The sequence below is a fragment of the Sitophilus oryzae genome, unplaced genomic scaffold (genome assembly GCF_002938485.1).
Source record: "Sitophilus oryzae breed Bouriz unplaced genomic scaffold, Soryzae_2.0 scaffold_377_pilon_pilon, whole genome shotgun sequence".
In the NCBI taxonomy this organism is placed as follows: domain Eukaryota; kingdom Metazoa; phylum Arthropoda; class Insecta; order Coleoptera; family Curculionidae; genus Sitophilus; species Sitophilus oryzae.
This window is the reverse complement of record NW_022146948.1, coordinates 1,476,636-1,501,374: the sequence shown is the minus strand read 5'-3', so window position 1 is coordinate 1,501,374 and position 24,739 is coordinate 1,476,636. Positions and strand designations below refer to the sequence as shown.

Here is a 24,739-nt window from a genome sequence, read left to right as displayed (position 1 = left end):
ACTCGGCCATCTTTCTATCTTTTGATGTAAATTGCCAGCATTCGGCACCGTATATTAGAATTTGCTCTACGATTGCTTTGTAAATTCTTAGGTTTGTTTGGATGGATGTTTTACTTGACCTTAGCAGAGAGTTTAAAAAACCGATTACTTTTTTGCCTTTTTGAACTCTGCTATGTATATCTTTCTTTGAGATTCCTTCTTCAGATATCTCTCTCTTCAGTCCTAACCCCCATTAGGGAGTGTAGTGGTAAGCGTAACATCATGGATGATTTTTCTCCATGTGCCTCTGTCTTTTGTCATCTCGATGACATCGTGCATTGCCTTCCTACAGCTAGTCGTGATCTGGTCTATCCATCGAGTCGGAGAGCGGCCACGTGGTCTACGTCCCTCCACCTTGCCTTGAATTATGAGTCTTTCCATATTGTCCGGACTTTTCCCCATTATATGTCCAAAATATTTTTGTTGTTTTAGTCGGATTTTACAGGAAATGATGGAAACGTTTGTACGGCGCGGCGTTCAGTCCATGGGATACGGAGCATACGTCTATAACAATTCATCTCGGTATCATCGATCTTCTTACGTTCCGCCTGCCTGAGAGTCCACGATTCGCAGCCATACGTCAATATTGGGAGTACCAAACAGTTGACTAGCCGATTTTTGATGGCTCTTGAAATCTGGCGGTCTTTCCAGATCTTGGTCAGTCTACCAACAGCTACCTTTGCCATGTTGCACCTACGCTTCACCTCTTCTTCCGATGTGCCTGTATTTGTCAATAGTGATCCCAGGTATACATATGACTTAACGACTTCAAAGCGGTCGATATGACTTATATTTGGATGGTTGTTATGTTGCCTATCAACTATCATGATTTTGGTTTTTGTGTATTTAATTCCAGACCGACCCAATTGCTTCCGTTTTCTACCCTATTTACTAAATTGATTAACTCTTCTTGACTGCTAGCGAGTAGTGCTGTATCATCTGCAAAGCGTTGACTATTTATTTTTTGGCCATTTATTGAAATGCCTCCTTCCCATGTTTCTAGCGACCTTCTCATGATGTATTCTCCGTATATGTTAAATAGTTGAAGAGACAATATACACCCCTGTCTGACTGCTTATTCGAGGAAAAATTCGTTTGAAGCTGAATCCAGTATTCTAACTGATCCTGTAGTGTGCTGATACAACTGGATGATAAGTGAAATAAAGTGTTGCGGTACCCCCAGTTCCTTTAAGATTTTTCACAGTTGATGCCATCTGATTTTCTTTGACTATCTTTAGATATAATACTTCTTAAATATTTGTATTCGCTGCACATTTTAATTTCGTGTATCTTTCGTGTATTATTTTTCGTATTCAGTTCAGGATCTTCAGTTTGTTCTTCTCCGAGGTATTCGGTTTTTCTAAGGTTGATATTGAGTCCTCATCTATTGTATCCTTTAAATATTGCGTTATACTTTTATAACAAAGAAAAATCAACCTCCCAAAATAAAATGCATCTGCCGAGGCATCTGCAACACGCCAAAAAAACTAATCAATTATATTATAATTGTTTTTTAATTATATTGTATTATGACACATTCAATTTATTGCATTTTTAAAGACCGTTTTAATCAAAATTGGCCCTTTTGAGGCTTTTATGTCATGTGCTAAGAAAAAATTATTTCTATTACCAAGAACACCCAAGATTTTTGTAATATAAAATTATCATGATTAATATAAACTACGACTACACTTATTCGCTTGATATTTTAATATCAACAATTTCATTAGTACAAACACAAATAGTATCTACTTATATTAAAAAAAATTAAACAATATATCCGATTCTATTTTTTCATAAAATATTTTTTGGAAGATAAACTGTTTATGCATAATGCAAGAACATCGATCAAATCACTAGACTAATAGTTGTTCAAATTATACATTAATATTAAACTATTCCTTTTATATATGAACGATAGCTACCCCGGTCCCTACCGATGATTGATAATTTTGGTTTATTTCCAACTTCAAATATATCAGATTAAAAGTATATTAAATATCTATTAAGGGAGTGTACGACGTTATATTTATCACAATGATACCCTGGGGCGAATAAAAAGGAACGAAATGATACAGCAGCACGAGGACGCGTCGCGTTGCTTCCTTCGAAATATGAATCCGCAATATTTCAATGGAGGTTTGAATCGAAACTGTCGCGTACAGAGGGTGCGATGTGAAATAATCAACGTAACTTGAAGAAATTTTACATAAAGTTACAAATTAACACAATGTAAGTTCATGACTGAAAATATTATAAGTATAAGTAAAAACTATCAGTCCCTTTTTGTATTTAAAGTTCTTAAAAATATGTATATGTTACCGGCAGAGTTTGAAATCCGGACGGCCGGCGTTATCCCCTAGTAGGGTTTAGTAGTAACCTCAACTAACCCTTCTAACTCAAAAAGACGTGCGCGAAGCAATTATAAGAATTAAGAATCCATTTTGGGTGAAGTCTTGCCTATTGCATCAGATTTAGCGCAGACGCTACTGAATCACGTTGACGGACTTTTCTTATTATTAGGTTACTTGTCGTCTTTGACAATGTGCGTCTCCTTGGGGAGGATGCTTAAGTGGCTCAGATGTTTCGAGTTGTACTCCGTTCATTGAGCAGAACAAAAAAGTTGTAGGTACTTCTTGGGAGTCGAAATTCTAAGATACTAAAAAGAGAGTGAAGCTTAGTACTGTAAAGTCAATATTTGTCATTTGAAAATTAGTTTATAAAGAAAGTAGTTTTTCTACTACCTTCTACTGCGAAAAAAATAGTACTTTGGCCAGGAAAGTGACAGCTCAATGAACTCCTTAAATATCAGAACATCGACATATATGAAAATCATATGGTTATCATACTTTGTTATGTTTGTATTGCCAAAAGAGTCATACCAATAAAGCGTTGTCTACATGATCAACAACTCAACAACCCCTTAAACCATATGTTCATGTGAAATGTCTGATGGAAATGTCGTTTTTGTAGATACAACATAACGTCAGGGACAATATTATTAAGATATTAGGCATATTGGTATATTAAAACTGATATATATTCAGCTGGTCGAAAAAGCTATATACATACTTCAAGAGTTAAATGCTTTTTTCTGATGAATGAATCTATCACTGGATTAATCAAAATTATCTGGACGAAAAGCACTATTTTCCTCTCTCCGTATGAAAGTAACTATTAAATTTCCGTTAATTTGTTGCCACGACTAATTAAGTGAGGGCCACTTGGTTACTCGGATTTCAAACCGTAGCGCAGGCGCAGTTGGGAATGAAACCCCTTTGACGTTACAAGTTATAACAGCAAAATTAAATAGTTCACAATTTCAAATAGCACAGCCAAACACTTTAAACAGTAGCACTGGACGCGTGTCTCGAGAAATCATCTGCTGGTGATGCTAACCAATTATAGTTAGCAAGTTCAAATGATCTGCTAATGATGCTAACATGGTTGGCAAAAAGCGCGTTTTTTAGTTGCTAAAGTGAAGTGTTTTCGCGTATTTGGCAGTCCTGATCTATAAAAAAGGTCTATACCTATGTAGCGGATTCCCGAGCTATGTATTGCCATATCCACTTATTACAGTAATTTTATTTAAACCTAAAAAGTTAAATCATTCACTACGTCCTGTATTCCACATTGTTGTCTGATATTTGTGTTTCTAATTCTGTCTCTTCTAGTCTTCCCCATTATGGTTATAGGTTCTTCATTTCAGCGATTCTTAACATGCTTTTGGTTTTGATTTTTTTCCTCTCGGATTTCTGTGCCATATGTCATAACTGGTCTGATGCAGGTCTTATAAATTTTACTTTTGCTGTCTGTTCGCATGAAGAGGTTTGTCCACACTATTTGCCTCAGACATCCTGACATGGCCGTTGCTCTGGATCATGGTAGTGCGACATATTCATTCCTAGGTATCTGCACTGTGATACTTGCTCAATAATTTCGTTTTCTGCTACCAGTTTGCATCTTACCAGCTCTCTAGAGAAAGTTAAGCATTTAGTTTTTTCTGTTGAGATAATCATATTTAATTCTCGACTTACTTGATAGAATTTATGAAGCTGCATATCGTCCTCTGTCGCCGCGATAATAGCTGCATCATCAGCGTAACACACCATGTCAACTCTGATGTGTCCCATTCGATAATCGATATTCATCGAGGTCACCTTTTCTATGATGATGCATTAAGAGATTGAATAAGAAGGGACTAAGGTACTCTCCTTATCTAATGCATGCTGCTGGTGTTGGTATATCTCGTGTTAGATTATTCCCTGCTTTCACTTGAGTTGTGTTATCGATATTTAGCTTTCTGATGATTTTCACAATATTATCAGGCACTTTTTTATCTTTCAATATGTTTATAATGTCAGATATTATAGGCGTACTTTGAATAGATGCTTTAGTCAAGTCGATGAAACAGATATAGGCTGGTGTATTAAACTCCATTTCTTTTTCTTTAGTTTGTTTAATGCTAAATACGGCGTCTGTAGTTGATCGAGTTCGTCTAAAACCTTGTTGTTCGTCCCTATCCGTAATTTGTTCTTCGAGTTTGGTCTAAAAAATAGTAATATGGTTAAATATCCGTTTCGGAGAATTTAATTTCTTTTAGACGTTTGTCCACCCTGTAGAACCTATTCGATTACGCCCCATTCTAAAGCGAGAAAAAAGGAGAGAAGCAATAATAAGAAATCGCTTAGCAGGAGCAGAAGCGAGCGGCGATGTCTACACATACAAAACCGATAAATACAGATGTGCCGTTCAGCACTCGTTCCTAATGGATCCCATAAATATCGTCGAAGCGGCAGTGAATTTGCTCCCCGCCTCCCTGGGGCTCCACCGGGCGCCATTTTGATATTGATTGAGTACCGCATCCTTTTCTTTTTCGGAAAAATATCTCACATCGAGGAAAATTCGGCCGCGTGTCGATACCAACGAGTATTGGGTTGCACAAATGAGGTATGATGATGAAAATAAGTTGAATACGTTTAAATAAAATATATATATTTTTTTTGTTTTTGCGGATAGGAATTTTATTTAACCTTTCGGCGATCGCGCTTTATTTTTTACACGAAAGGTCGCGCGCGGACTCTGAGTCCGCATACTAAATTCGACAGATCTTAAGCGTTGCTAGTGTTTTAAAGACATAAAATAATATGATAATCAAAATAAAAACTATTTAATGACTTGCTTCATTACAAATAGCAAACATAAACATAAAATATATAACATAAAATAACATAAAACACGCAAAATACAAACTAATAAATATTATTGATAAACAAAATAAATAATAATAATGAAAAAATCAATCCTTATAACAGATTACAGAACATTTGTACGTGCTCAAAACATACGAAATGGTGACACTGTACACAAGAGTAACGAGAGTAACGTTTGACAAGAGTATAACAGCACAAGAGCACAAGAGTAACGTTTTTCCGCCATCATTAGATTTCTGTAGTGCCGATCTTCTGGTACCTAATACTGTATTCAGTACTTCAGAATCTGAAATTTATTTTTCTGTATCACAATTTATTTCGGGACCTTGCCTTTCTATAATATCCATTTCTCCTTCTTTCATGTCATCGTCATGTTCAGTAATTAATTCGTCATCTTCATTCAAACAGTCTTGCATGAGCTGTTGCAATCGTTCTTGCTCTGCCTCATATGAGTACATCTAAAAAATAATTATTTTATTTATCTAAAAAATAATAATCTATACTAATATATAAAATCCTTAAGTGACTGACATACTGATTAATCACGATCCTGCTCAAACCACTCAACGTAAGAAGCTCAATTTTAGCATACAAGTTGATTATAGGGTGTAGAGGTTCGATAAGAAGCGATTTTTCGAAATTCCAGTTCCAAGAGGGTGAAACCAGCCCTCAAATATTACAATATTTTTTATTTAAAGAACTGTCAAGTTTCCGAAAAAACGCTTAAACACGTATATTTTGTTTTGTTTTTTTACATATTTTAAGATTTTTTAAAAATGTATACAGGGTGTTTCGAAAAATCTGGTCATTGATTAATCACGATCCTGCTTAAAGCGCTTGACGTAAAAAGCTGATTTGTGGAAAACAGATTGACTTTAGGGTGTAGAGGTTCGATAAAAAGAGATTTTTCGAAATTCCAGTTCCAAGAGGGTGAAACCAGCCCTCAAATATTACAATATTTTTTATTTAAAGAACGGTCAAGTTTCCGAAAAAACGCTTAAACACGTATATTTTGTTTTGTTTTTTTATATATTTTAAGATTTTTTAAAAATGTATACAGGGTGTTTCGAAAAATCTGGTCATTGATTAATCATGATCCTACTTAAAGCGCTTGACGTAAAAAGCTGATTTGTGGAAAACAGATTGACTTTAGGGTGTAGAGGTTCGATAAAAAGAGATTTTTCGAAATTCCAGTTCCAAGAGGGTGAAACAAGCCCTCAAATATTACAATATTTTTTATTTAAAGAACGGTCAAGTTTCCGAAAAAACGCTTAAACACGTATATTTTGTTTTGTTTTTTTACATATTTTGCACACAAAATCTGGTCATTGATTAATCACAATCCTACTTAAAGCGCTTGACGTAAAAAGCTGATTTGTGGAAAACAGATTGACTTTAGGGTGTAGAGGTTCGATAAAAAGAGATTTTTCGAAATTCCAGTTCCAAGAGGGTGAAACAAGCCCTCAAATATTACAATATTTTTTATTTAAAGAACGGTCAAGTTTCCGAAAAAACGCTTAAACACGTATATTTTGTTTTGTTTTTTTACATATTTTAAGATTTTTTAAAAATGTATACAGGGTGTTTCGAAAAATCTGGTCATTGATTAATCACGATCCTACTTAAAGCGCTTGACGTAAAAAGCTGATTTGTGGAAAACAGATTGACTTTAGGGTGTAGAGGTTCGATAAAAAGAGATTTTTCGAAATTCCAGTTCCAAGAGGGTGAAACAAGCCCTCAAATATTACAATATTTTTTATTTAAAGAACGGTCAAGTTTCCGAAAAAACGCTTAAACACGTATATTTTGTATTGTTTTTTTACATATTTTAAGATTTTTTAAAAATGTATACAGGGTATTTCGAAAAATCTGGTCATTGATTAATCACGATCCTGCTTAAAGCGTTTGACGTAAAACGCTGATTTGTGCTTTTTTTTAAAGAAATTGACTTTAGGGTATAGAGGTTCTATAAGAAGGGATTTTTCGAAACTCGAATTCTAAGGGAGTGAAACTATCCCTCAAATAATAAAATATTTTTTATTTAAAAACCGGTGAGTTTTTCGGAAAAACTCTTAAACACGTATATTTTATTTTGTTGTTTTACATATTTTAAGATTTTTTATAAATTTATACAGGGTGTTTCATAAAATATGACCATTAAGAAATCACGGTTCTGCTTAAACTGCTTGACGTTTAAAGCTGATTTTTGGCAAACGGATTGACTGTGGGGTGTAGAGGTTCGATAAGGAGGGGTTTCTCGAATCTCAAATTCCAAGAGGGTGAAAACGCCCCTCAAATATTACAATATTTGTTATTTAAAAAACGGTTTGTCTTTCGGGAAAACGCTTGGACAAGCATAAATTAATTGTTTTTTTTTACATATTTTGAAATTTTTTTAAAAAATCATACAGGGTGTTCCAAAAAGTTATGTAATTTCTTAACCACGATTCTGCTTAAACTGCTTGATGTAAAAAGCTTATTTTTGGCAAACAAATTTTTCGAAAGTCAAATTCCAACGAGAGAAAACTACACCTCAAATATTACCAAGTTATATAATAATATAGCCATATTGTTTTTTCTCATGCAGTCAGACATAAATGTGAGAAAATTTTATCCAGTTTGTATGTTAATGGAAATTCTTGCTTTGCTTTATCGTCACCATTACAAATGATTAATTCGACGCGAACGAAGTCGCTGGTACACGCTAGTTAGTAAAAATGTCAATTATTCACTCTTTTAATCACAATTTACTCATTTTTAATTAAAACAAATCAGTAAAATAACTTACCTTACACGACATTATAAAATTATTTATTTAAAAAGAATATCACACAGGGTCACGCGCGGACTGACACTCCGCATATGAGTATAAAAAGATACTAACTACACTAAAAGATGCGCAAAAATGTACATTTCTCATAAAATAGGCAGAGACAGGAAAATACTAAGCGGGCAGCATCTGATGTTTCCATATTTTCAAAATATCTGGAAAAATGACGCGCGACCTCCGAAGGGTTAATACACATTATTTGAAAACATATCACAACAACCAAAAGAACAGAACATAAATATATTTTTACTCTCACCGGCACGAAAAAGGGGTACCTTAAAATTTTGATGTATTTTAAAGTTTTATATATTGTGTTCAAGTGAAACGCGCGATGTTGATGCTCTTTTCGACAATTTGAACGTTTGGAATACCCTGTGGAATATGTTAAAAAAGCAAGAAATTTGTCCTTTTATCCTCTAGGTGCATCTTTTCTCAATAGTTTATGTTTTTGCGTCAATAGCATTTTTGGAGATATTCGCATTTAAAGCATTTATTAGTCGAATTTATTCGTAATTTTTATTAAAACCATGCTTTTGCTTTGGGTTCCAGTCAACAGACCTATGAAATAGTGTTTAAATGATTTATGTAATGTCGCTGTTCAATAACAGGACTTATTACAACAGTTTCAATAAAAACAGTTTTAATAAAAATCATATTATTTTGTTGACTGTTACTGTAGCAGAGATGGTTTGAAGTCCAGAAGTTGTATCCGCCATAGTTGCTTTAATTAAAGATGATAGAGATTAAAATGATGTCAATAACAAATTTAGGTTTGCACAGTGCAGTCGCTTCCTCCAGACGAGTTCATATGCTAGGTAGTCCAGAAACCTTCGTATGAGAACTTCGAGTCGAGACGATCGACTTATTGTAAGTTTATCGCTAAGAAACCGCTGTTTGTCAGCTTTTCAAATTTCTAATGAATTGCACCTAAAGAACGTACATGTAAAACGGCCCACACATTATACGATTTATCGTACTGCAGGTTGTACAACACAAATTTGATTCGTCCGTTTGAACGACACATCGGACGCGCTGTTGTCCACAAACTTAAACTACAACGGGCCACACTTTAATAAGATTCGTCGTACTACATGTCGTACGACAAGTTGATACAACCGCTGGAACGACAGATCGGATCCGCGTTTATTCACTAACTAAAACTACCATTTGATGTTAATCACCAACAAGTAGTAGCAAAGGTAGTAGTTTTATTTTCCATTCATTTTGAATTCTATTGTAGCATCTGCTTTTATTTCTTTTAATTTTTCCAGTAGGATATTATAACTGGCATTTCTTGTTTGTTTATTTAGGTATTCCTTACTTTTCACATCCCACAAACAAGGTTGATTATGATAAATTTCTGTAAATTCCGCCCAAAACTTCTCGTTGGTATCCATTTTTAAGAGATTGTTTAACCATGTGCAACGAAAAATGTAAACGATCTGTCTGCGACACATAGGGTTTGCACACAAACCATCAAATCTATCGTATATACTACTGCGTTGTACTACAGATTTTCTGCATGCCATACTTCCGTACGATACGACTTTGTCTTACTACAAGTAGTACTACAAAGCCACTAACTATCCAACCATTGATCCAACGGTCGAAACGATTTGATGTTGTACAACTTGTAGTACGAAAAATCGTATAATCTGTGGCCCGTTTAAGTGAACGGACTGTAAGAAGAAGATGCTTCGGGACCACAACTTACTAGGTCTGTTGCCTAGGACCAAAAGCAAAGGCATGATGGTTCTAATATAAAAATAAGGAAAAAATGTTAGTGACTTCTTCAAAAGCGAATATCTCCAACAAAAATAAACCTATTTAGGTGAACCAAAAAACAAACTATCGAGAACGGATGTACCTAGATGACAAATTAATTTTTAAATTCCTTGCTGTTTTAACACATTCCACAGGGTATTTCAAACTTTCGCTAAAATATCAACAGTTTGTTTTCCCTCGTATAATGTACAGATGGGAAATTTGTACAAGAAACCAAGGCAATCAATAAAATTTAAAATGATTTATCGCAATATACAATACTTTGAGAAAATAACTTTATTTTATTAAATGATACTTTTTGTGAAAATTCTCACCGAGTTTAAAAACTTTCTGTTATTTTATTAAAATAACTAGAAAAATATTGCTCGCCGTTGCTTACTACAAACTTTCACGAAGTTGGCGAAGCCGCCTTGAGAATTTCAATCCGCGAATACCGTTTTCAATGAAAATAAAGTTTGGATTTGAAAGTATTTATTAACTAATTTTATTTAAAGTAGTTATAAAAGCGACTTTTTCGTAACAAAACTAAAATCAGAAATGAAGAACTACAACAATAATAAATATTTCTTCCCCCCGCATTTCTTCCCATCAGAAGATTTTCAGATACAGAAAAAATGTTACTTATACGAAATGTGAAAATATTCTGTTTCAAGCAAATTTTTACTCGATGATCAATTTTTTTTATTTTATTTTATTGTGAACTCTATTTTCCTAAATACATCTCTGTGAAACTATGGCGTGTGCCACGACTATACTTTGCCTAGTTATAGACCACGACTATACAGCTACGTCAGTGGTCACAGGACACGAGAACAAGGTCGTATAAAGTGGCAGAAAAAGAACAAAGGATTTGACAAGGAGTAAAGCTACTAGTTTTCTTATACTATGCTACTATGACAACAAATACTTAATCTAGAAAATTGACAAACCAAATTCATAATGCCGATTTAGGAATACCGCGACGCTAATTTTCTTTAGCCGAGCGTCGTCTTTTGAATTTCCTTTCCTGTCGCCAAACAAGGTGGTCGGAAATCTCGGCGCCGAGAACTGAAACGAACGAATCTCGAGGCAATTCATTTTACATATAAAGCGAGTTCGTAATCCCTAGTCGGCACTTTTTTACATAAAATCTATCAAAAAATTCCGCAACCAATAGCGATAGCGACCTCAATCCCTACGCGTTCTACCTATAGAACCGGAGACGGAAAAAATCCTCCCCTCCCCTCTCCCCATCTTTCTCCTTCTCCTTTCCAGCTCGCATACGTCACACGTCCCTTATCCTTTTTCTTCTCTATGCCGCCTCCGCACACACACTCACATACGATACGTGGCGCAATGGAGGGGAGTCGCGGTGTCGGCTGGGGGGATCGGGGGCGACTCGGCGCTGGAAAAACGCCCCGCCTACGAAAAGTAAGAATAAGAAAACGTTTTCTTATTCTGCGAGCTATCGGCGCTATTGCGGGGGGGCTATAGGGTTGAGGGCGGGGGTTAGCATGTACATATAGAGTTAGGGAAGAGAAGCGAACGAGTGCGATCTATTCTAAATCGGTTACAATGTTGATAATTCCGTCGTTCTCCTAAAGAATATTCCAGTAAGCATTCTTTAAACATTTTTAACTTGACGACTATAATTTATTTAAAAAGGAAAAGGATATTATAGTAGATTAGATTTTTTGAGGTGGCTATTGACTTGCTCCACAGCGACCTTTTCGGATCTATTGTAGTCCTCTTCTGATCCTTAACCCTTAAGCAGATGCGTCCACTTTTACGACGTTGGCGGTCGCGTGGGGTGTCTATAACACACAATTTTTACATTAACAACTCTAAAGAATATTTTTAAAAAGTAAGAAGGTAATGAGGGTTGATCATAATAACTGAAACAAATTATTATTTTGTAGAAAAATAAAAAGTAAAAATAACATGAGCAATATCAGTCACCTTCCATGTCCAAATCTCTTATTTTCTGTGTAAGGATTCCTTGCATATATTTTTATATGTCCCATATGCATATTTCTGGAACAGTTTTCTTAATGACACTTTTTTATATCCTTTTGCCTCTGACATATCACACATCTGTTTTTTTTTACCGGTTACTGTGATCGTGTTTCCTAATTTTACGGAATTCCAGATATCCTTTTATATATTATTTTAGGATCAATAAACAATAAACGTTGGAATACCGGAATACCTCATCTCTACCCAAAAATTTGAACTGAACCATATTGATATAGATCAAAGAAAAATATACAAAATAAACCACCCGTGAATAAATGAATACGGTGTCCGAAATCTGGTAAAATGGCAAAATTTATCTCCTTTTTATACTGGCCGTTCTCCGTTTCTCAACATGATTATGTTGCTTTTTTGATTAATGCGTCTTTTGAAACAGCCCCATTGTTCGAATGGTATGCCGAATCGTATGTAATTAAGCCATTTACGACCAAATTTAAAGCGAAATTTACGGTCCTCGGATATGTATATTTATCGATTCCGGAAAAGCATGAATCAGGAAATTTTGGGATGTGCCTCAGAGCAACAAATGGCATACATACATAGGGTTTCCATAGTGGCCTTTGGAAATTCCGGACAAAATTCGGACGTCCCAAAATAGAAACTAGAAAACTATTAAAGAGGAAGTTATGAAGGGAATGCTCTAAGCATGTTTTCCGTAACCGCACACTTACGTTTAGGCATTATTAAATATATTTTTATATTTTAATAATTTTAATTTCGTAAAATTTCGTAAAATTTAATAATGCACCTATATTATATCGATATACCTACATGGTGGTCCGAACTGTATTCAGGAAACTTCGTCAGCATATTCTGTAGATAAAAATAGGTGAAAAAGTTCTTATAAATGTATGTCCTAAAATGCTTAGTTTCGGAGATACAGGGTGTACAAGTTTCATATTTTCTTCGATTTTTTCTAAATAATTTACGAAATAACATCAATATTTGGATGAAAATTGGCGTATGGGAGTTTTTTGACATGAGAAATTTGATTTTGATGTCAATATGACTCCTACTTGGAGAGGGCGCCACCTACATATTTTTTAACTGGTTTGCAGAATAATAACTTTTCCTCCGTTATTATTAATTTTATTAACTGTTTTATTATATTTTTTTCGCAGATAAATTTATGATTAATTTAAAAAATAAAATTTTTCCAAATTGATTATTTTAGTCAAATAAAACTCTCTCTACTCAACCTGTTTATTTTTTGTCAATAATGACCTGTGTAGACTGTTTCCATTTAAAACATCTTGAGATCGGTTGCTCGTAGCGATTTGTACCAAGAGACATTTTTTACGTAAAAAGTCACATAAATGTATATTTTTTCACTCAGTAGTTTTAAACAGGTACGGACAAAAATTTATTACTCTTCAAAACAGTTAAAACATATGTAGATGGCGTCCCCTACATATAGGAGTCCTATTGACATCAAAATAAAATTTTCCATGTCAAAAACCACCAGACACGAATTTTCATCCCAATATTTACGTTACTTCAGAAATTATTTTGAAAAAATCGAAATAAAAATGAAACTTCTACACGCTGTATCTCCGAAACTAAGCATCTTAGGACATACATTTATATATCAACTGTTTTACTTATTTTTAGCGGCATAATATGCTGCCGAAGTTTCCGGAATACAGTTCGGACCATCCTGTATATTAAGCTGTTGCGAGCATCTATAGATATAGAACTAGTCTAGCTTCGTGTAGACGTACTCACCATGCACGAGACTTGTTTCTGGAGTGTGTCGAAGTGATTCAACGTCTGTCGGAACGAGCATCAAAGTGTTCCTCCTTGTTGCTGCAAAGTGTGCATGTACAGGGTGAGCCAACGATAAAGTTCAATATTTTTTTTTAATGTTAAATAGAATAGTTTTAGGGAATGTTAGAAATTAAATGAAAAATGCAATTTTGTCACTGTGACGTCGATAAGAAATAATTTCGAATTATACAGGAGATTTCGAGGAAACAAAGTCGAAATTCTAGAGTTTAACATTTTATGTTAAACGTCTCTTTGAACAAATTTGCATAACTAGAGATATTTATTGCTCTAAGGAATGGACTGATACTAGTATCAGCCTAATTAGTTCTCGAATCCATTCCTAACCTATAAAACATACACATTTGTAAACAACAAAATATCAATTTAACGTGCATTTAACATTAAAAATTAAAATTGATGACCTGCTCACGATAGACAAATATCATAAATTTTAATTAGATAAATGAATATAAATCAAAATTGGTCGGAGAGAGCAACAGGTTATAGAAAACACTGAAATACTGAAACAATTTGATGCTGTTAATAATGTTATTATATTTCCCGCCTCTTCCTCTTAGATCACTATGTAGTTCACTCTCTCGCCGTAAGGTGGAGCCACGCATTTTAAAGCCAAACAAAAAATTGTGTCGATCCAGACCCTTTCCCGGAATATATCACGCCGGGCCGTCTTCAATTCATTATTCTTTCGCGTGTGAGTGGAACCACGTCGCGTGACCGTCTGTCATTTATAAAAAATCGGACGCGAGTGATAACCAGTGGATTCGAACACTAGTGTTACACTACAGATGACACAGTGCCTTACAATGTTACTCATCAATTTATAACTTTTGGACTTATAAATTATGGACCTTCTGATTCGGAACGTGAGTACCTGAAAATATTTTCCTTTTTACACCGTGTAGACTATTACGCTTAACAATGTTGTAAGTGGAAACAATGGATAGTACTACTTAACGGGTTTGGTTGACACAAATTCTAATTTTATACGATGCTAACGAGCTTTGATATTGGCATTTCATGAGCCTATAATTTTATTCTATAACTTTTTGTGTTTTTTGCTAACTAGAATAGTAAAAGTTTTTGTCTATGTGATATGTCAATTATTGTTAAAATCCTAGTTGATTATGACTAAGAATATATAATAAGTATATCGTTATAGGCAATAGTTAATATAGTAGAGAGTTGGTACATTACACCTGTTAGCACATTACATTTGTTAGCACAGTTAATATTGTTAACGCCAACGAGTTTTGACCTGTGTTAACGCTAACAAGTTTTGGCCTCTGTTAACCCCAACGAGTTTTGGCATGTAGTAACGCCAACGTGTTTTAGCCTGTGTCAACGCCAACGAGTTTTGGCCTGTGTTAACGCTAACGAGTTTTGGCATGTGTTAACGCCAACGAGTTTTGGCATGTAGTAACGCAAACGTGTTTTAGCCTGTGTCAACGCCAACTAGTTTTGGCCTATGTTAACGCCAACGAGTTTTGGCCTGTGATGTGGAATGTTTAGGAGGCGATTTAATCACCGCTACCTTATAGATCTATTGTGTGTTCCCCTTTCTTGAGTTATAACGAGTTATAACTCATCATACAGTCTCAGGGCTTTAACAAAAGCCAGTATCTGAGACGGCTCCACAAAGGCCAGCTCTCCATCCTCGACATCAGACGTACCAAAGTTCATGGCACGAATGGTTGTCGTCTCGGCGCACTCAGTGATAAGGTGTTCTGGTGTGGCCTGTGTTAACACCAACAGGTTTTGGCAGGGGTTTACGCTATCCAGAATTTTTAAAATTCTCGTCGTCTGTCAAAATTCTATTATCTAGCTGAACAGAGCTTATTTCACTATATTTCATTATTCAGCTTTATTTCACTATATTTTGAAGATATACAAGTTATATATATATATATATATATATATATATATATATATATATATATATATATATATATATATATATATATATATATATATATATATTTTTTTTTTCTTTCTGCAGGTTAGCATGTGTTAACGCCAACGAGTTTTGGCATTTGTTAACGCCAACAAGTTTTGAGATGTTGCATTTCAACCTATAATTTTATGTTTTAACCGTTTTTTTTTATGCTAACGAGTTTAGTAAAAAATTATGTGTTATATGTATATAAATGTTGTAAACTCCTTTCTCTCTCAAATTTGGTTTAAAATATTATAGGAGGGACTCGACGCCGAAATGCTCTCCTACCTGTGCAAAAACTATTCTCCTCCTAATAATCTGAGTCTCAAACAAGTGCTCCGAACTTAATTTAGAAATTCTAGCAGTTCCCACTGAACAGCACAAGAATTGAGATCAAAGACTAGCAACCGACAAAACCAAATGAGAGCCGCTTTAGTGGCAATAGGAAAATCTTTAACAGCATTTCGTAAAGAAGGGGGGGGGAGCACACACAAGGGATCTGATTGAATGGCTCAGCGATGTAATCCCAAAAGCAATCAGTTTGTTTCAAATATTTTTTGTTAACACCCAAGCCGAACGGATCATTTAGATTAATTTTAAATCTAAAAACCTTCAACAAGTTTATTAAAACAGAACATTTTAAATTAGAGGATCATAAAATGGTCAAAAAACTCTTAACTAAAAATATGTTTCTTGAATCTTTAGACCTCAAGGGTGCATACCACTTGATCCCTATACATCAACGGCATCGTAAATATCTGAGATTTGTGTTTCCTGGGCAACTTTATGAATACACTTGTTTTCCTTTCGGCCTTAATACAGCGCCTTATCTATTTACCAAACTGCTGAAACCCGTATTATATTACTTACGGGAACGAAGTTTTATCGGTGTTATATATTGATGACTTTCTATTAATGGGCCGTACTTATGAAGAATGTCTATTAAATATAACTGTTACAAAGCAAATTTTGCTAGATTTAGGATTTATAATTAATTCGGAGAAGAGCGTTTTTGTTCCATGTATTAATATTAAATACTTAGTTTTTTTTTAATACTGTTGATAGTTGAAAATAGTGTTAAACTTACCATTCGAGAGTTTGCGAAATTGATCGGGATTTTATTGCGGCTGGCCCAGATATCAAATATGATTGGCTTTATACCAAAAATAGCGAAAGAGGAAATTTAGCTCTAAAAAAGTCATATGGGTCTTATAAACATGGAATAAAAATTACTTCTGATATTTTAACTGACCTTATGTGGTGGAAAGATCACCTTTCTAGCAAAAATACTTTTCATAGTTTTACCCGTAAACTAGAAATTTCAGTCATAGTTCCCTCACGGGTTGGGGCGTTTATTGTAATGGGGATAAGTGTCGGGGTTTTTTGGTCTAAAAAAGATAAAAGTAATCATAAATTATTTTTAGCGAGAGTTTTTAGCGACATTTTTTAGGCTAAAATGTTTTGCGAATAATCTTGTTAATTGTGAAATATTATTGCGGATAGACAATACTACGCTATGGCTATCTCATATATATACAGAATGGGTGGCATTCAGTTCCCACATCTTAACAGTCTTGCTAGGGAAATGTGGGAGTGGTGTGAACAGCGCAACTTAGTTATCTTTGCTTCTTATATAAAGTCACAAGAAAATTTTAGTGCTGATAAAGAATCTCGTTGCCTAGATACTGAAACTGGATTTACGATTGCAAATTATGATTCAAAAATATTTGCCGTAATTTCCGAACGCGGAAGTTGACTTATTTGCTTCCAGAATTAATGCAAAGTGTAGCAGATTTGCTTCTTAGTTTAAAGATCCTAGGGCTGAAATTATTGAGCATTTATAGTATCATGAGCAAACTATACTTTTCATGCTTAAAATAATTACTGCCCTGCAAAAAATAATTGCAGATAAAGATGAGGGTATCGTAGTGGTTCCCTGGTGGCCAAGTCAACTCTGGTCCGTTATTTTAGTCTCTACTTATCAAAAAGTCATTAATTTTTGCTCCTAATGCTCAATTAGAACTATCCATTGATAGGACACCCCATGCTCTATATACCAACCTTTCCCTGGAAGCAGGTCTCTTATCCGGCAGGACATGATCGTTAGAAAGGTTCCAGAAGAGGCTATTGAGGTGTTAATATCATCTTTGACATTGAGTCATCGATAAAACAATATGGAAATGGGTTAAAATATGGTGGTATTTTTGCAGTCACAAAAAAAAAAAAAAAAAAAAAAAGCTAAAGCGGTAAACATTTATAGCGGTAAACACTGTACGCTTTTCTCTTGCATTGCTAATATATTAAAAGATTTTTAAGGGTGTTACCAAATTTTACCAAAAACGACCACCTTTACCCAAATACCATGTAACATGGAATCCGACATTAGTTTTAGATTATGTAGGGACTTGTTACCCTAAGGAAAAAATTAGTTTAGAAATGTTGACACGTAAATTATCGAAGGTAATGGCCCTGATAACGGCACACAGAGTACAAACATTTTCATTAATAGAAGTTCGAAACATCCAAATATCGGAAAAAAAAATAGAAATAGAAATAAAAGTTCCAGCCAGAATTAAGACAACAGCTCCTAATAAATACCAACTCTTATTAATTTTGCCCTTTCTTCTAAAAAGAAAAAAAAAACAGCCTTAAACAGAACCGCTGTTTTAAGGCAAACAGACAAACTTTCACGACTTTTCCTCACTTACAAAAAACCCCATAAAGAAGCAACCGCTCAGTCTATCAGTCGGTGGATTCGTTGGGTCTTAAATAAGAGTGGATTTGATACATCTGTTTTTACGGCGCATAGTACCAGACACGCCTCCATATTGGCAGCTATTAACAGGGGTATTAACATCGATACGATACGTAATATAGCAGGGTGGCACGAGTCATCTCAAGTGTTTGCAAAATTTTTTAACAGGCCTCTAATGACCCCTGATAATTTTGCGCAAGCAATAATTGTTATGCAATAAGCAATACAACCTTAAAATTCCTAGATATAGTATTTACAATCGCTAAATATAAATATATATTTTTAAATTTACTATTAAGAACAATTTGTTATTAAGTATAATAAGGGTATAATCATTTAGTGCGTAAAAGTTGGCCTAGAAAAGTATAATCTAGGGAAGTTTTTTTTTTCTTTAAAATTTATATATATATATTTTTTTTTGGTTGTTTGCAGAATAAATAAAGTTTTCTAGTGATAGGTTTTATTTATTCTTACTAAAACTGTTGCTCTACTTTGAACATCTACATAGTGATCTAAGAGGAAGAGGCGGGAAATATAATTATAAGATTAAACGAACTTACCTAAGTGAAGTTTGATCATAATTATATGACCGCCTCTTCCGAATAGATCACTCCCTCCCTCCCGAAACCCGTGATCTATTCTATCGCAACAGTTCCGGCTTTGAAGTAATGAATTGAAGACGGCCCGGCGTGATATATTCCGGGAAAGGGTCTGGATCGACACAATTTTTTGTTTGGCTTTAAAATGCGTGGCTCCACCTTACGGCGAGAGAGTGAACTACATAGTGATCTATTCGGAAGAGGCGATCATATAATTATGATCAAACTTCACTTAGGTAAGTTCGTTTAATCTTATAATTCTTTATTAAACCATATGTAAAGTGATATGCACTTTATCTATATTCAAAGTGATTCATATGATTCATATATCGATGATATATTAGGATTACAAAGAGAACCGGTAATTGTAAACCTTCCTAAAAGTGTCAGGAAGAATAATTATTTAAGAAAATTCCAAAAATAAAAAAGTAAATATTTAGATATCTTCAGAAGATCTAACTGGTATTACAATTTAATATTCCAGCTAAAAAAACTTTTAGAGTTTTCTCGCTACCGTAGTTCAATTACGGTAGCGAGCATAGTTTTATGCACCGGTTTTACTAGTTGGGTTATAATTGGGGCTATTTCGACTATAACGAAATATTTTAAAGGTACATAATTATAATTTAGAAGATGCTCATCAAACATCTAATCACTAGTTGATTAAAAAAATATACCAGTAATATTGCAAATTATATTTTATCATCTTATAGTATACGCCTCTTTAATTTTTTGATTATGTAATGAGCACTTTGTTTACTTACTTGTTTAGTGGAATGGTGGAACTGCTTGAATATGTCGCACCCACATTTCTTTCATGTTGTCAACAATAGGTGGTCGAGTTTTGAAAACACTGTCTTTAGCATAACCCGATAAAAGTCAAGTCTAGATAAATCAAGAGCATTTAAGTATTTTATTAATTGGTGAATGCACACTGCAGTCCCCAATTAATAGGACCATATTATCAATTTTCTCTTATATAGGATAAGTTCCCATTTTCAGCGAATTTCGGAGAATTATTTTTGTTTTAAGTGACACAAAATGATAACTAGTTGTTAAAGTTAAACTAATTTGACATCTAGTATGTTGAAGTAACGTCAGACATATCACAGCCACCTAGATTTTACCAAATAATAAAGATCTACTGTCACTAAATCATAAAAATTAAAATCTAGGAAAATATTTGTTTGAGGGGTAGGTAACCTTACTGGTATTTTAAAGAGACATAAATTCCTCATTGAATATCGGAATAATATACTGGGTTCTATTGAAAATAAAAGAGTAACTTGCTTTTAAATGTGACCCAGGTTCAATATTAATTTTGTCTCACCCTGTCTAACTTTTTGGGTCAAGTTGTAATTTCATTTAGAGTACAATGGTTATTTTAGCTACATAGGTTATACCGGATAAATTCCATTTAGATAGCTTTTATTGAAATTTAAAACTTGCTCTTCATTTAAAAAAAAATGTTAAATATATCAAAAACCTTACATTTTGGGCATATACTTCTCTAACGAAACTCGCTTTTATTTTTTTCCTAAAATCCGAAAATCAATTAATATATAGGGTGTTCCATTACAAAAAAAACAACTTTAATGTGTAACTTTTTTATGGGACACCCTGTACTCACTATAATTTTAAAAAATGCTCTAAACTAACCTACATAATATGCTCCTAAAATTTAATTTAAATACAAACTGTCGTTCTCTTTGGATTTTAACTACATATTAGGTTATACCGAGTAAATTCCAATTTAGATAGCTTTTATTGAAATTTAAAAATTGTTCTTCATTTTTAGAAAATGTTAAATATATCAAAAACCTTACATTTTAGTCATATACTTTCTCTAACGAAACTCACTTTTATTTTTTTCCTAGAATCCGAAAATCAATTAATATATAGGGTGTTCCATTACAAAAAAAACAACTTTGATGTGTAACTTTTTTATGGGACACGACATTTGGAAATTTTTTTTTATGGGACACCCTGTAGAACTCACTATAATTTTAAAAACTTATATGAAAAGAAATTTAGAAATCTGGCTGGAAGCTCTTAGAGAGAGAAATCTAAAAATGTGATTAATGAGATTAAAACAAAAGTTATGATTTTAGGTAAAACAGAAGGCAATATGAACATAGAGATAAATGACATCAATTTGGAACAAGTCGATTCATACAAACATTTGGGAGTAAACATCAGCAACACAGGAGAACAAGAGACGGAAATCATCGAAAGAATTGGCAACACGTCCCGCTTGTATCAAGCCATTAAGAACAGTTTCTTAAATAAAAAAGAAATCTCGAGAGCAGTGAAGATGAGTGTATACAAGACAGTATTCATATCGACGTTGATTTTTGGCTGTGAAAGTTGGGTATTAACTAAAAGATTGAAGAGTAAGATCCAAAGAATGAACATGTTATATCTACGACTACGAAGAGTACCTGGGTTAACAAGGAAAGATAGACTAAGGAACAGCTTTATAAGAGAGGAACTAAAAGTAGATTCGATCCTGAATCAAATTGAGCAATGTCAGCTTAGGTGGAATGGACATTTGATCAGAATGAACAACGACATACCAGAAAAAGGCGTGTGGGAAGCTAAAATGCAGGGAAAGAGACCAAGGGGAAGACCAACTAAAACATGGAATGACACAATAGAGAAGATAGTGCAGGATAGAGGACTAACATTAACAGAAGCCAAAAGTTGAGCAAGAGAAAAAAATAAATTAAAACAATTTGTGTATAGTGTAGCAATTAAGTGAATTTATTTAATTTAGTATATCTTACACCTTCGAGTAGAAAGGTTTTTGATTATATATATATATATATATATATATATATATATAATATATATATATATATATATATATATATATATATATATATATATATATATATATATATATATATATATATATATATATATATATATATATATATATATATATATATATATATATATATATATATATATATATGTATATACAGGGTGGCGCACCTCATTCGCCTGGGTTGATTATACGAAAACGGAAAGATGTAGAGCAAAAATATTTTATGGGTATATGTGGGGAGTCAATGTGCACAATTTAAAATTATTTTGAAATATACAGGGTGTCTCAGAACTAAGATCCATACCAAAGATATATTTTTTCTTATGGAACACTCGGTATTTTATTTCATTTTTGGATCCTTAGGCTCAAAAAAAGGCATTTATTATAAGGGTTAAATATGTTTAAAATTATTGTTTTTTTGAGATATTTAAAGATATTTAAATATGCATGCTACAAGAGAATTGATTATCAGTACCCTGTACATTCCTTTTCAGAATTAATTCTTGCGCTGAGTTTAAAGGTAAAGAAATAAACTTTACTGAAAAATGTTATTGCTTTCTTAAATTTATACAGGGGTACCAAAAATTAGTTATTTATTTTAAGGATTTATTTTACATAAAAACTTTGTTATTTCAAATGCAACACCCTGTATTTTTTTAAATAAATCGAAGCAGATTCAAATGCTCTTTCAAACTATATTAGGGTTTCCTATACCTATCTATCTCAGATTTTGAATAAAAAGAGATTTTTAAATAAAATGGCAATCAAGATGGCTAGTATCGCCATGACAATTTTCTAGTGACAGTTAGTAAGAAGTAATTCTTTGTTTTATTTTACGATAACTTGTAGATATATGACTCTTTTATAAAAGAGCCAATTACGGTTAATTCAGTTTCTTCACTTCCAAAGACAGGTTTCTACCTAATAGGGTTTTTATAAACTACACTACCAATTCTGCGAAATAGGAAATAAGACAAGTAGTTTTTCAAAGGAAATCTTATCAGGAAGATTCCTATTTGGATATCTTTGAGCATTAGCTCATGAGGCCAAGAAATAATCTTCCTCACAAAACAAAATCACTAGTAATTATATCCATTCGTTCCACCAGCAGATATGGCTTTATTTTTCGTCATAAAATAAAGAATACTTACTTATTAAAATATTGTGGGTAAATTTTAGTAAACTGTTTAAATAATAATGTCCATACACTAATGTCGATTTTGAAAATAGTTACTGTCACTAGAAAATTGCCATGGCGATACCAGCCATCTTGATTGCCATTTTATTTAAAAATCGCTTTTTATTCAAAATATGAGATAGATAGGTATAGGAAACCCTAATATAGTTTGAAAGAGCATTTGAATCTGCTTCGATTTATTTAAAAAAATATAGGGTGTTGCATTTGAAATAACAAAGTTTTTATGCAAAATAAATCCGTAAAATAGATCACTAATTTTTGGTACCCCTGTATAAATTTAAGGAAACAATAACATTTTTCAGTAAAGTTTATTTCTTTACCTTTAAACTCAGCACAAGAATTAATTCTAATTGCAGGGTGTTGATAATCAATTCTCTTATAGCATGCATATTTAAATATCTTTAAATATCTCTAAAACCAGTGATTTTATACACATTTAACCCTTATAATAAATGCCTTTTTTGGGCCCAAGAATCCAAAATTGAAATAAAATACCGGGTGTTCCATAAGAAAAAATATAACTTTGGTATGAATCTTAGTTCTGAGACACCCTGTATATTTCAAAATAATTTTAAATTGTGCACATTGCCCTCCCATATATACCCATAAAATATTTTGTTTCTACATCTTTCCGTTTTCGTATAATCAACCGAGGCGAATGAGGTGCGCCACCCTGTATATATATATATATATATATATATATATATATATATATATATATATATATATATATATATATATATATATATATATATATATATATATATATATATATATATATATATATATATTATATATATATATAGTATTTTCAGCGACAATAGAAAACTGAAAAAGCTATCCGAGTGGTGCTCGGCGTTAAAAGAAAAGTAAAGAAGTTGCCGACCGGCGACGCTCACCCCAATAAGATTTTTAATTGAAGGGTCGAAGACCGCGCTTCGGCTCCGCCGGCCTTGACCTTGCCCACCCCAGCCCCTCGGAACGGGGGCGATGGGCAAAATAATTAGACGCCGTAGCACCCCGCGTCGGCTAATTGGGATGGCAGAGTCGTGGCACGGTTGCCGGATATTCCTTTATTCCGAGAAATTATTTTTGCCTTAATTTATGTTCTGCCTATTTTAAAACGTATTGAAACTTGAAAGGATGTTATCACCTTTAGACATATACAGGGTGAGTGTTAAATAAGTGCAAATATTTTCAGAACTGGTAGATCTCGATAAAGCCTAGGAGCTGACGACATATTTAGAGAACATATTTTAGGCCAGCTAGAATAACTAGAAATGTATAGTTTATTAACTGGTGAACCCAGAATCCTGGAGGATGGGGGTATTTCGCTACTGCGCAACCCATAACATTTGCAAAAAAATAAATCCAAAAAACATTCTTTACGCAACTTGAAATTTGTTTATTCTTAAATTTTAGCATCTATTTAACCTACAAATAAGTATGCCAGACTTTTTTTTCGGGTTTAAAGTGTAACCCGACCATTCCAAATATGTTTAATTATTATACCTGGAAAACATAATTTAGGCATTCTAAAATTTTTACAGCGTGTTTATTAGATGATATCAAAAAAAATATGTGTTAATTTCCAAACGAATTCAATGGGATTTAATACTTGCCTGACGCGAATAAAGATTTTAAATGAGCGCGATAAGAAAGTCTTATGAGTATCTATAAGCGCGAGAAAGATAGTTTATTGATGCAGCTGACGTAACAGCATTTTGGAGTCGTAAAATTAAAAAAAAACTAATAT

The 24,739-nt window shown here is 33.4% G+C and overlaps 1 protein-coding gene across 1 annotated transcript; it reads left to right on the top strand.

Moving 5' to 3' along the window:
• The first annotated feature begins 19,100 nt into the window (after positions 1-19,100).
• On the top strand, positions 19,101-21,662 carry LOC115885229. Its single transcript, XM_030904065.1, has 2 exons — positions 19,101-19,191; positions 21,067-21,662. The coding sequence occupies exons 1-2, from the start codon at positions 19,101-19,103 to the stop codon at positions 21,660-21,662; spliced, it is 687 nt and encodes a 228-aa protein (XP_030759925.1).
• The last annotated feature ends 3,077 nt before the right edge of the window (positions 21,663-24,739 follow it).